This window comes from Zea mays, chromosome 2, assembly GCF_902167145.1.
Source record: "Zea mays cultivar B73 chromosome 2, Zm-B73-REFERENCE-NAM-5.0, whole genome shotgun sequence".
Lineage (NCBI taxonomy): Eukaryota > Viridiplantae > Streptophyta > Magnoliopsida > Poales > Poaceae > Zea > Zea mays.
Genome location: NC_050097.1, coordinates 169,177,084 through 169,189,045, shown reverse-complemented (window position 1 = coordinate 169,189,045; position 11,962 = coordinate 169,177,084). Strand labels below are relative to the sequence as shown.

Below are 11,962 nucleotides of genomic sequence, written 5' to 3'. Positions count from 1 at the left end.
TTCCCAAAAATATTGATAAAACTCTGCTGGGAAGCCATCCGGTCCTGGCGCTTTGTTTGACTCCATTTGGAAAACTACGTTTTTAATCTCTTCCTCTGAGAAATGACAAGTTAAAACTTCATTTTGCATAGCAGATACTTGCGGTATATCATCCCGTATATCTTCTTCTATGGAAAAATGATTAGTCTCAGGTTCCCCGAATAGATGCTTATAAAAACTTAGTCACGTATTCCATTAAATTTCATTGTCCCACTATTATCCCTTCTTCCTGTTCTAGTTGTGTAATTCTTGTTTTTCTATATCTTCCATTCGCTAACAAATGAAAGAATTTAGTATTGTCATCTCCTTGAAGAATCATCCTAGCTTTAGCTCGTTGAGCCCAATAGAGTTCTTCTTTCCTTCGCATCTTAGATAACTCGAAAGAAAGGATGGATTTTTGCTCTAGCTCCTGAGTTGATAACATGTAGGATTCTGGTTTTTTATCTAAAGCATCTAACTTCAAAGTTATCAGCTTTTTCTTCTTCCTATCCTCCCCTAACGAGTGTTTAGACCACCCTCTTAAGTACTTTCGGACATCCTATTTTGCCATTTTTCTAAGGCATTCTTCCCTCTAACTTCCCTATTCCAAACCTCTGCTACCATTTCTTGGAAACCATCCCTATGAAGCCATCCAAGTTCAAATCTGAACCTTATATACACTTCATATTTTGTAATCATCCAGAAGTACAACTCTTCCATCTCCCAACATCTGTTCTACGTGTTTTTTTTGTGTGCTTGTGTACTGATGAAGAACTCGATTTCTGACAAAGACAAAATGGTATATATATGCCACACATGACTCTTGATCATGCTTCAGTATATGCATATACATCAGGTCTGGTGCCCACTAAGTAGTAGGACCCCGGTTCCTAGTGCATGTTTAGATAACCAAAGGTTTCATGGTCTCTGCATTAGCTGAAAACCGCTGCATCTAAGAGATAGAGATCAGTTGTTTCTTCTTTGCTTGCACCAAATAGGTTAGTTTCTGGAAGAACACTAAGCATAATGTTTCAGACCGAGGCACGGCAGCAGCAGCAGTGCCATCAGTCCCACCCCATCAGCATGTTGGTGACTGCATCCACAATCTTCTTCCGCAGCGCAGACGAGAGCTCGTGCTCCTCACCGAAGTGCAATCTGTAGACCTCCCACTCCCTGCCTTCCACAACGTGCCTCCCAATCTCAGCCTACAAACACCACAGCAGTCCGCCACTTGTGAATGAAGAGATAGATAATTCTCGTTTTTTTTAAAAAAAAACCCCCACAATATACAGCACCATACCAAGAAGATTCGTCTCTGAAGATTCTTGAGAGCAAGGGTGATGTCGTAGAACACCAGCGGCCTACCCTTCCCAGAAACCTCGACCGGGTTCGCTACCAGCAGCTCCGTGTCAGGACCTCGGTTCACCAACGCCACATGGAGTGGTCGGCGGAGCTCCATCCTCAGGCGACAGCACAGTGCTCTCTGCCTGTGCTGATCAAGGATCTTCTTCCCGTCCGACTGCACCGCGAACAGATCGATCTCGCACCTTCCGTTTTGGCTCGCGTAGAATCGGCCATATGAAATCTGATAGCAAAGGAGGATTCCGCTTGCTTGCTTTCTTCACTTACTGTTTTTATTTTTTTGAAAAAGAAAAGAGAGAGAGAGGGAGACGAATTAGATTCAGTTGAATCATGTCGTTACCTGAATGTTGCAGTCTTTGACTATCCTCATGACATCATACAGGAGGCCCTTATGGTCGCCACACTGAATCTGAATAAGAGTGTGGGCAGGGCTAAGCGAGTTGTCCATCGTCACGGAGATGATGGTACCACCACCACCACCCCTTGTGCCGATCGGTTGCTCCTCCACGCGATCAGCTGTGCTAAACATCTGTGCTATAACAGCAGGCGTCAGCGAAGCCCAGGCCCAGGACTGGAGGCAGCAAGACACCATGTCTTCGCCAGCAGGATCTATTTCGCAACATGTCAAGGAGTCGCCTAAGACGCTCTCGAGTCTGTCCTGGGTTTCTTCTCTCCTGCTCTTTGTGTGCAGAAGCCCCCTGAAACCGTTCCAGAATATTTAGTTTTCATCGTATCACAGAATAAGACAATTCTTGGTATCCGAGACAAGATGGTCGATGAAGAAATAAAAAGCTACAAGTTTTCATCCTATCACAGAATATTAGTCTTGGAATTTAGCGAGAGAGAGAAAAAAAAATATTCTCCGAAAAGGATGTGTTTTGAGCTAAACCGACCTGGCATCTGTGATGAAGAAAAGGTCCAGCACACTCCCATCAGGCGTGGTAGAGACCTTCACCCTCCGGATCGTGAGCTCTAGCTCACACAAAACGCGTGTCACATCTGTGGAACACCGAATTCCCACGAAAAGATCCAAAATTAGACCCTTTTTTTCTTCAGTAGCAGATGTGCTTGCTTGGCTTACATTAAAAATTCAAATTTGCTGGACGGATATGAAGTAGTTACTGAACCTAGCACTTGGCATAGAACAGAGCAACAGCCGGAGGTGGATTCAGAGGCGTTACCGTGCAAGAGTCCCATCCGGTCGAAGCAGCATAGCTTGAGCAGGAAGAGCTGTGGCGCGGGAGGCGGAACGTCCTGCAGGCCAGCCGCCGCCGCGAGGTACGCGTCGTGGGACCCGAAGCCGAATGGCGGCGCGACGGGGCAGAGCTGAAGCAACCGGTCCTTGAGGAGGTCCCACGGCACGGCCACGGGCCGCCGCCCGCGCGGCAACAGCCAGAACACGATGTAGCACCAGCGGCCGTCGGTGCTCATGTCTCCCTTGACGACGCTGAGGCCGAAGAGGAGGACGGCCCGGCACAGGTCGCAGCCCAGTCCTGTCTTGTCGGGGCAGCTCACGGTGACGACGGTGGGCTCGCCGGCGGCGTCGGCGTGCCGGATTTGCACCACGTCGTCGCCGTCGCTGGGTATCCCCATCAGCTGCGATGGCGGTGTCAGTCTCAGAAGCAGCAGCAAGCGGTGGCAGATTCGCGGAATCCACGGCCGTGCCGCCGATGCGCTTTGCAAGCGGCTGCTCTAGACTGGGAGGACGGGATCCTCCTCCTCTTCCTGCTCGGTTGCCGCGGCCGCGGGGACAGACAGCGGAGGCTGCGCTGGAGGTGCACGGAATCTTTGTGGATGGATTCGCTGGTCTAAAGCGAGATCCCTCCTTGCTCATCTTCTCACTCATCTTCCTGGGGGAGAAAAGAAAACGAAAGTGATGTGCTTGTTGTGGACAAGTCAGCAACCCGCATACGAGGCAGCCCAACATTGGTTGGTCGGTGCAAAACGCAGAAACGAGGGAACAGGGAAGTGAAAAAACTACCGGATTGCAAACCACTGGAATAGAAAAAAAATGGATTGTTTGGACCGCAGAAAAGAAAATTGAATCTGTAAATATTATGTCCTATAAACAAAGTGGCTATTGGCCGTTGCTTGCTTCTTCTCGTCACTAAATAGTTGCACCCCTCCTATCCTGAATACAGAAAAAAAAGTAGTACCACACAACAAGACAAGTATGCATGTGATCATTCTTAAACCTTGGAGAGTTGCACATCTCTCGTCCTAGTGCTGGCAACTTTATTTTAGTGGTACGAGGCGTTTTTTTTTTCTTTCTATGGCTCTAAATTATCATCGCCGACGATCACAAGATGAAGATGAATACATTTTCTCATCCACCTAACACCGGAAGAAGGTAGCTCATCCATATCATCGAAAATGAAGCAATACACAATTCTATAAGAGCAGTAGCATTAATTTAACTGTAATATAGGCTAAAAGATGATGTGGCAAGCAATTAAATGAAGAAAGAGTAAGAAATCAGGTCTTACATAAGACTTGGTTTTAACACGATATCCAAGACACAATGAGAGAGATGAGTATTAAATTAAGTTAAATAATATTGATGTTTGCGTTGAAGAGGTAGTGTCTAGTAGTAGTTTCTAGATGACGTGGAGGCTATAGAAACTATAAGTAAGCCATGTTTGTTTCAGCCTTTTTTAGCTTCTGACCACCAGAAGTTGCTGCGGACTGCCAAACACTCAGCTTTTCAGCTCGCTTTTATAAGAATTGATTTAATAAAAACCATCCAAAATCAACATGAATACAGAATCGGCCGAGTCGTTGCAATAGTAGGAATCCGTCTCTTTCTAGATCCTGAACCCTTAGAAAAGCTGGTCAGAAAAAGCTAGATTCTTAGAAAAACTGGATTCCTCCATATGTAATGTCCACGATACTCAGATTCTTCTCACAACAAGATTGCCTCCACAACCAGATTCTTAGAAAAGTTGGTCAGGAAAAAGCTGAAGCAAACAGGCCCGTAGAGTCTTGGGTTGGGCTGCTCTAAGGAATGGGGGCACATTTACTTCTGAAACTCTAACAGGGCATCAGGTCGAGTGCAAAAGATGTTTCCATGTGGAAAAAGAGATTTACCAAACTCTTGCTCAAAGATTGTGTGAAAATAAACTCCTATGGTTTGGATTGATGATGGGTGATTGTCAACGGATAGCGTCTCGAGTTGAGTCATATACTAACCCAGATGTGAGTTATGTGTGTGCAACCATGTCCCTCGGCTTGTGTTGTGCAGGCGTGGAGCACAGGTACTGTGGTCCACGGCGAAGGTAAAGTTCATGCGGGTTCGTGCCGATGGACCGAGAGCGATGAATGACAAACGCTAGGACTTAACCGAGGGACCAGATTTGCCAGGTGACTAGCATTAGTGGCTGACACCTGGGACACACACCGACACGAGGACGTGGCAAAGTGGGCCATGTTGGCGGCATGGTCGAGGACTGGCGGAACACGTGTCCAGGACGTGGAGGACGAGCATGCGGTGCTATACTCGTGGTGGTTTGGTGGTTGATCCTCGAAAAACCAATCATCGCTACGTATGGTAGGTTTTCGATCGAGTTTGACCTCAAAACTCGATGATGGTGGTTCCAGCAGGAATCTAAGGCGGCACATGGCGTCATCACGAAGGGTGTATCGAGGCGAAGCAACTTCGTGTAGAGCGTGTGGCTGTCAGATCAAAATCCCAGAAGTTGGTCAATTTCGCCCTCGGCTAAGTGGATAGGCTCTATGTATCTAGGGGTAGTTTAGGAAGTACTAATAACCCTCTATTAATAGATGGGTGGGCTGGTTGTTTTATCGTTAGATGAGCAAACTTTTACCAAACTTAGGCATGAGCTAAATATTCTTGATTCTAGGAATTTTGATAGATATTTTGCACACATAGCTCATTTATACTTTGATTATCTCTCTTTCATGTGCTATGACTAATGTGGTTTCAAGTGCATTTCATGCTAAGTCATAGATTGAAAGGGAATTGGAGTCTTCGGCGACGACAAGGCTTCCACTCCACTCCACCGAATTATTCATCCTTCGTCATCGCTCCGCACCGCTCTCCAATTTTGTATAATCTTCACTCACATATTATTTGCCAAAGGGGGAGAAAGTTTGGGAAGGGCTTATATTTCACTCACAAGTATCCGTTTTTGGCGATTCATGCCAAAGGGGGAGAAAGTATTAGCCCAAAGCAAAAGGACCGCACCACCACCAATTTAAAAAATGTAGTCTTTCAAATTTGTATTAAAAGAAGGTTTTTCAATTGGTATCTTATTTTTGATAAAATTTTCAAATTGGTATAACCCCTTTTAAAATTAGTATCTAAAACCCTCTTAAACACTAAGCGGAGAATTTTATTGAGGGGGAGTTTTGTTTAGTCAAAGGAAAAGCATTTAAAACAGGGGAGAAAATTTCAAATCTTAAAAATGCTTCTTTAAATCTTACTCATTTACCTTGACTATGTGCAAAAGACTTTGAAAAGAATTTCCAAAAAGAGTTTGCAAAAACAAAACAAGTGGTGCAAGCGTGGTCCAAAATGTTAAATATGAAGAAAGCATCCATGCATATCATATGAAATAAATATTGGTTTAATTCCAAGTAACCTTTGCACTTACATTATGCAAACTAGTTCAATACTGCACTTATATATTTGCTTTGGTTTGTGTTGGCATCAATCACCAAAAAGGGGGAGATTGAAAGGGAATAGGCTTACACCTTTTTCCTAAATGATTTGGTGGTTGAATTGCCCAACACAAATAATTGGACTAACTAGTTTGCTCTAGATTATATGTTCTACAGGTGACAAAGGTTCATCTACAACTATTCTAAATTGACTGTCCGGAATACCGTAGATTATTTCGGACAGGAGAAGCTTTTTGGAAAAATAGGCCAAGCGCGGACCGTCCGGGCCTTTGCGGTGGACCGTCCGCGACACCTAAATGACCCTCGGACAGAACCAATGCAAAAACACATGTCTCTACTGCGGACCGTCCGATGGAAGAGCAAGCACCGTCCAAGACCACGCGCGGACCGTCCGGCCTCAGGCGCGGACCGTCCGGTAGGTGAGGAACCGAAAAACCCGAAGGTGACGGGTTCGGTAAAATGAATTATAGCGTCCTCGCGGACCGTCCGGGGTGCACGACCGGACCGTCCGCGACTGCCTTTATCTGACATCTGACAACACATTTAATGCATTATAGCCGTTGATATAGCCATTAATGCTGACCGTTGCGATTTCAGCCATTGATGTACAGGGGCGGACCGTCCGGACCAAGGGCGCGGACCGTCCGCAGTCGACATAAATGGAGCAACGGCTAGGAAGTGGTTGGTGGCTATAAATACAACCCCAACCACCTCCATTCACTTCATCCAAGCATTCCAACCTTCAACATTCAATACAAGAGCTAGCAATCCATTCCAAGACACAATCAAAGCCTCCAATCTCTCCAAGTTCCACAATTGAGACAAGTGATCATTAGTGATTAGTGACTTAAGAGAGAAAGTGATCCGTGTGTTATTTGTCGCTCTTGTCGCTTGGCTTTTGCAATCGTGCTTTCTTCTTCCCCATTCTTATTCTCAAGACACTTGTAATTAAAGCAAGAGACAATAAGTTTGTAGTGGTCCTTGTGGGGTCTAAGTGACCCGTTTGATTAAGGAGAAAGCTCACTCGGTCTAAGTGACCGTTTGAGAGAGGGAAAGGGTTGAAAGAGACCCGGTCTTTGTGACCACCTCAACGGGGAGTATGTTTGCAAGAACCGAACCTCGGTAAAACAAATCATCGTGTCATCCGCTCTTATTTGCCTGTGATTTGTTTTCGCCCTCTCTTTCGGACTCAATTATATTTCTAACGCTAACCCTGGCTTGTAGTTGTGCTTAAAGTTTATAAAATTCAGATTTGCCTATTCACCCCCCCTCTAGGCAACTTTTAATTGGTATCGGAGCCCGGTACTTCATTAGAGCCTAACCGCTCGAAGTGATGTCGGGAGATCACACCAAGAAGGAGATGGTGACCGGCGAGAAGCCCACCACAAGCCATGGGAAGGCTCCATCCGGGGAGTCCGGCAACAAGGTGAAGGGATCCCCTTCACACGACAAGTCGCGTCGGAGCGGCGAAAAGAAAAACAAGATGAAGAAAGTGGTCTACTACGAGATCGACTTTTCATCGCCATCCACCTCCGGCTCCGACACGCCGTCCGTAACTTCTAAGCGCCATGAGCGCAAGAAGTTTAGTAAGATCCCTCTACGCTATCCTCGTATTTCCAAACATACTCCATTGCTTTCCGTCCCATTAGGAAAACCATCGATGTTTAACGGTGAAGATTATTCTAGGTGGAGTAATTTGATGAGATATCACCTAACCTCTCTCCACAAAAGTATATGGGACATTGTTGAATTTGGAGTATAGGTACCTTCTGTAGGGGATGAAGATTATGATGCGGATGAAGTCGTCCAAATCCAACACATTAATTCCTAAGCAACTACTATACTCCTCGCCTCTCTAAGTCCGGAGGAGTATAATAAGGTGCAAGGGTTGAAAAGTGCAAAAGAGATTTGGGACATACTAAAGACCGCGCACGAAGGAGACGAGGTGACCAAGATCACCAAAATGGAAACGATTGAGGGGGAGCTCGGTCAGTTCATGCTCAACCAAGGAGAAGACTCGCAAGCCATGTACAACCGGCTAAAGACCTTGGTGAACCAAGTGCGCAACCTCGGGAGCACCAAATGGGATGACCATGAAATGGTCAAGGTTATTCTTAGATCACTTGTTTTTCTTAACCCTACTCAAGTACAATTAATTCGTGGTGATCCAAGATATAAACTAATGTCTACCGAGGAAGTGATAGGAAAATTTGTGAGCTTTGAGTTGATGATCAAAGGCTCCAAGAAAATCATCGAGCAAGGTGCGACCTCAACACCCTGTTGGGGCGAAGGCGAAGACGCCACCCTTCGCTCGATGCCTTCGCCGACCTCGCTGCACCAACGGAGACAAGACGACCGCCAGACTTACCCTTCGTCCCACACGTCGCCGGACGAAGACCCGTGACGAGGTCGTCTCATCTTGCGACCTCGTCCAACATGGAGGCCCACGTGTGATCCGGCCCATTGTAATAGGCCCTGCGTGGCCGCTGCGCATTACGGGCCTAATTTGTAAAGGTCTTCCTGTGATTACGGTCTGTAACCCCGCTTTATGGGAATATTCCGGGGATAACCTAGGTGCCTGAGGGCACATGCGTCCTTAACACTGGACGCTGGGCACTCAAATACCTATAAATACCCCCGCACAGTGCCCTTGAGAGGCTAGATTAACAGAGCTATTGCCATCTCGAGCAAAAACCCTGTTTACATTGCTTCACTCCCCCGTTGGATCAACTTGCTCGGGAGAGCAAGTTCCAACATTTGGCGCCCACCGTTCGTGCTACGAAAAAACCACCCGCGATGGCACCCAAGAAAGCTAGCTCGAAGGCTGACGAGGCTGCGAAGGCAGCACTGCTGGCTGAGAAAAAGGGCAAGACCCTCGCCCTCGTCGACACCACCCACCAAGAGGCCACCGAAGACGACGCTCTCAGCAAGAGGCAGCGCAACGAACAACCCACTCCCGAAGGCAGTCTCCGCACCTACAGCTCTGGAGGACAGCCGCAACTTCCCCCAGGCTTCGCCCCACCAGAGGGCGTGGACGTCATCGAGGACGGCGAAGTCATCAGTGTCTCAGCAGAAGAGCAGCTACAACTGCGCGCCTTGCGCATCAAGAACCGCAATCTCGAGAAGCAAAAAGAGATACTTGAGGCCAAGCGCCAACGTGTGTCTGCACAAGCTAAGGTGCGGCAGATGATACGCGACGAAGAGCAGAAGGCTCAAGAGCTCGAACAAGAGATCGCGCTAATGCAGCGCGAAGGCCACCTCGGCCTGCAACACGGCCCACCCCTGCAACAGCGCGCACAAGTCGAAGACCTGTACTTCCCCCAGCGCGGCCACGCCATCCCACACGCCGCGGCATTCCAAGGTGTCAACTACCTCGATGAGCGAAGTCCCCTGGCGCCACACCTGCAAGTGACACCTTGGCCCGCCAACTTCTGGGTAGGGACCTATCCCAAGTACAACGACAGCACTGACCCAGCACAGTACATCATGAGTTATCAGGTCGCCGTTGCATCTTCTGGAGGGGACGACGCCACGATGGCCAAGTCATTCATCATCGCCCTCGAAGGCCCAGCCCTCACCTGGTACACCAGGTTGCCCCCGTTGTCCATCGATTCCTGGAGAAGCCTCTGGGACAAATTCCTGCTCAACTTCCAAGGGTACCGCCTAGACACCGACGCCTTGGCTGAACTTTCACTCTGCAAGCAGCTGGAAAAAGAGGCTCTGCGGGAGTACTACCGCAAGTTTCTGACCCTCAAATCGCAACTGCCTTCGGTCGATGACCAAATCGCCATCCACTACGCCATCAGCGGCCTTCGGGCCGGCGTCCTTTACAGCCACTGCATCAGGGATCCGCCCAAGAACCTCCAGGAGTTGTATCAGCTATTTGAAAAATATGCCAGATCCGAAGAGCTCCACCAGCGCAAAGTCGAGTCTTAGAGGAAACCCAAAGACACTCCACAGTCCAGCCGCACGTGGACGAGGCCTTCGCAGCCAGACTCCGGTCGAGACGGCCGCAATCAGCAGCAAGTGCACAACATTGCCAACCAGCACCCCGCTGGCGAGGCCCCTCGCCGCCAGGAATATCCCCCCAGGGCCGCGGGAACGGAACTCGCGGTCGAGGTCGGGGACGTGCGCAGCAGCCGTGCCAATTTTACTGCCTGTTCCACGGCGAAGACTGCGCCCACCAAACCAGAGACTGCCCAGAGACGAAGGCCACCAGAGACAGGATGGCACGGGCGCAACCAGCCGACAACCCTAGAGTTGTCGCGCACACATATCAGCAACCCCCTCCGCCATACATCCACGGCCCCGCTCCGCATCCACCGCACCATGCATACCAACACCACCAGGAAGTACAAATCGTACCTCCCCCACCCCCACCTCCACACCAGCAACAACAAAACATCCACCACCCCCATGCCCCAAAGCAAGAGGACTTCACCGATCAGCCGTATCGCGGAGTCATTCATATGATCACTGGGGGGGTCCAGCGCCGACTTCGACACGAAGCGGCAGAAACGGGACCACTACCGCAGCATCAACCACGTCGCCATCACCGATCCGGTCGTACAGACGAAGTGGTCCCATGTGCCGCTAACCTTCGACGCCCGAGACGTCGATCTGCGCAGCGCCCCCCACATCGACGCCATGGTTATCAACTGCAGCGTGGCAGGCTGGGACCTGCACAAAGTCCTAGTCGACAATGGCAGCCAAGCAGACATTATTTTCCTCCATGCCTTTGACCGCATGGGCATAAGCCACAGCCTGCTCAAGCCTTCGGACAACCCGTTGTACGGTTTCGGCGGCAAGGGCACCTTTCCTGTCGGCAAAATAGAGTTACCTCTCTCCTTCGGTGTAGCACCCAATGTCCGAAGTGAGCAAGTCACACTCGATATCATCGACATGGTGTATCCGTACAACGCCATTATGGGCCAGGGCTCCATCAACAAGTTTGAGGCAGCCATTCACGGACTTTACCTGTGCATGAAGACACCAGGTCCGCAAGGCGCCATCACGGTCTACGGCAATCAGCAGACTGCACGAAACATAGAACGGGACTTCGTCCCCGGACAAAGAAATGTGCACTGCCTCACGGCCCAGCGCGAGGTCCCCGCGTCTGCCAGCCCAACTGACAAAGAACACGACAAAGCACAGCTACAGAGCAACGACGGGACCAAGACTGTTCCCCTCGACTAGGCCACGCCCAAATAGACGGTCACCATCAGCGAAGACCTCACTTCGCATGACGAGGAGAAACTCCTCTGCTATTTGTCCAAGAACAAAGACGTCTTCGCCTGGTCCGCCCTCGACCTGGTCGGAGTCAGTCGCTCCATCATCGAGCACAGCTTGGGAATCGACCCTTCGGTGAGACCGAAAAAACAGCGGCTCCGCAAAATGTCTGATGAGAAGACAGAAGCCGCCATGGCCGAAGTACATCGCCTCCTGGAGGCCAAATTTATCGAGCCAGTAGCCTACCCCACATGGCTCGCCAACGTTGTGATGGTGCAGAAAAAGAGCGGCAAATGGCGGATATGCATCGATTTCACCAGTCTCAACAAGGCCTGCCCAAAGGACAACTTCCCGCTGCCTCGGATCGACAAAATAGTCGATAGCGTGGCCGGGTGCGAAGTCATGTCACTCCTTAACTGCTTCTCCGGCTACCATCAAATATACATGAAGGAGGAGGACAAGGCCAGCACCAGCTTCATAACACCCTTCGGCACGTATTGCTTCATCAGAATGCCAGAGGGACTCAAGAACGCCGGGTCCACTTTCTCCCGGCTTACCAGAACGGTGCTCGAGGGGCAAGTCGGCAGAAATATATTCACGTATGTGGACGACATCGTCGTCGCCAGCAGAAGCAAGGAGGACCATCTTGCTGACCTCGCCGAAACGTTTGCGAACATGCAGGATGCACGACTTCGCCTAAACCCCGAAAAGT

The 11,962-nt window shown here is 49.3% G+C and overlaps 1 protein-coding gene across 2 annotated transcripts; it reads right to left on the bottom strand.

Annotated features, from left to right (window-relative positions):
* Nucleotides 1-709: 709 nt before the first annotated feature.
* On the bottom strand, nt 710-3,248 carry LOC100283831 (uncharacterized). Of its 2 annotated transcripts, NM_001156729.2 has the most exons (5): nt 2,562-3,248; nt 2,274-2,379; nt 1,721-2,078; nt 1,319-1,603; nt 710-1,223 (listed from the first exon to the last, which is right to left on the bottom strand). In NM_001156729.2, exons 1-5 carry the CDS (start codon nt 2,971-2,973, stop codon nt 1,083-1,085), a joined length of 1,302 nt encoding a protein of 433 aa, NP_001150201.1. In that variant the 5' UTR covers nt 2,974-3,248; the 3' UTR covers nt 710-1,082. The 2 variants fall into 2 exon arrangements, with proteins under 2 accessions (NP_001150201.1, NP_001399516.1); NM_001412587.1 differs by lacking the exons at nt 710-1,223; nt 1,319-1,603 and having other exon boundaries at nt 1,656-2,078.
* Between the last annotated feature and the right edge of the window lie 8,714 nt (nt 3,249-11,962).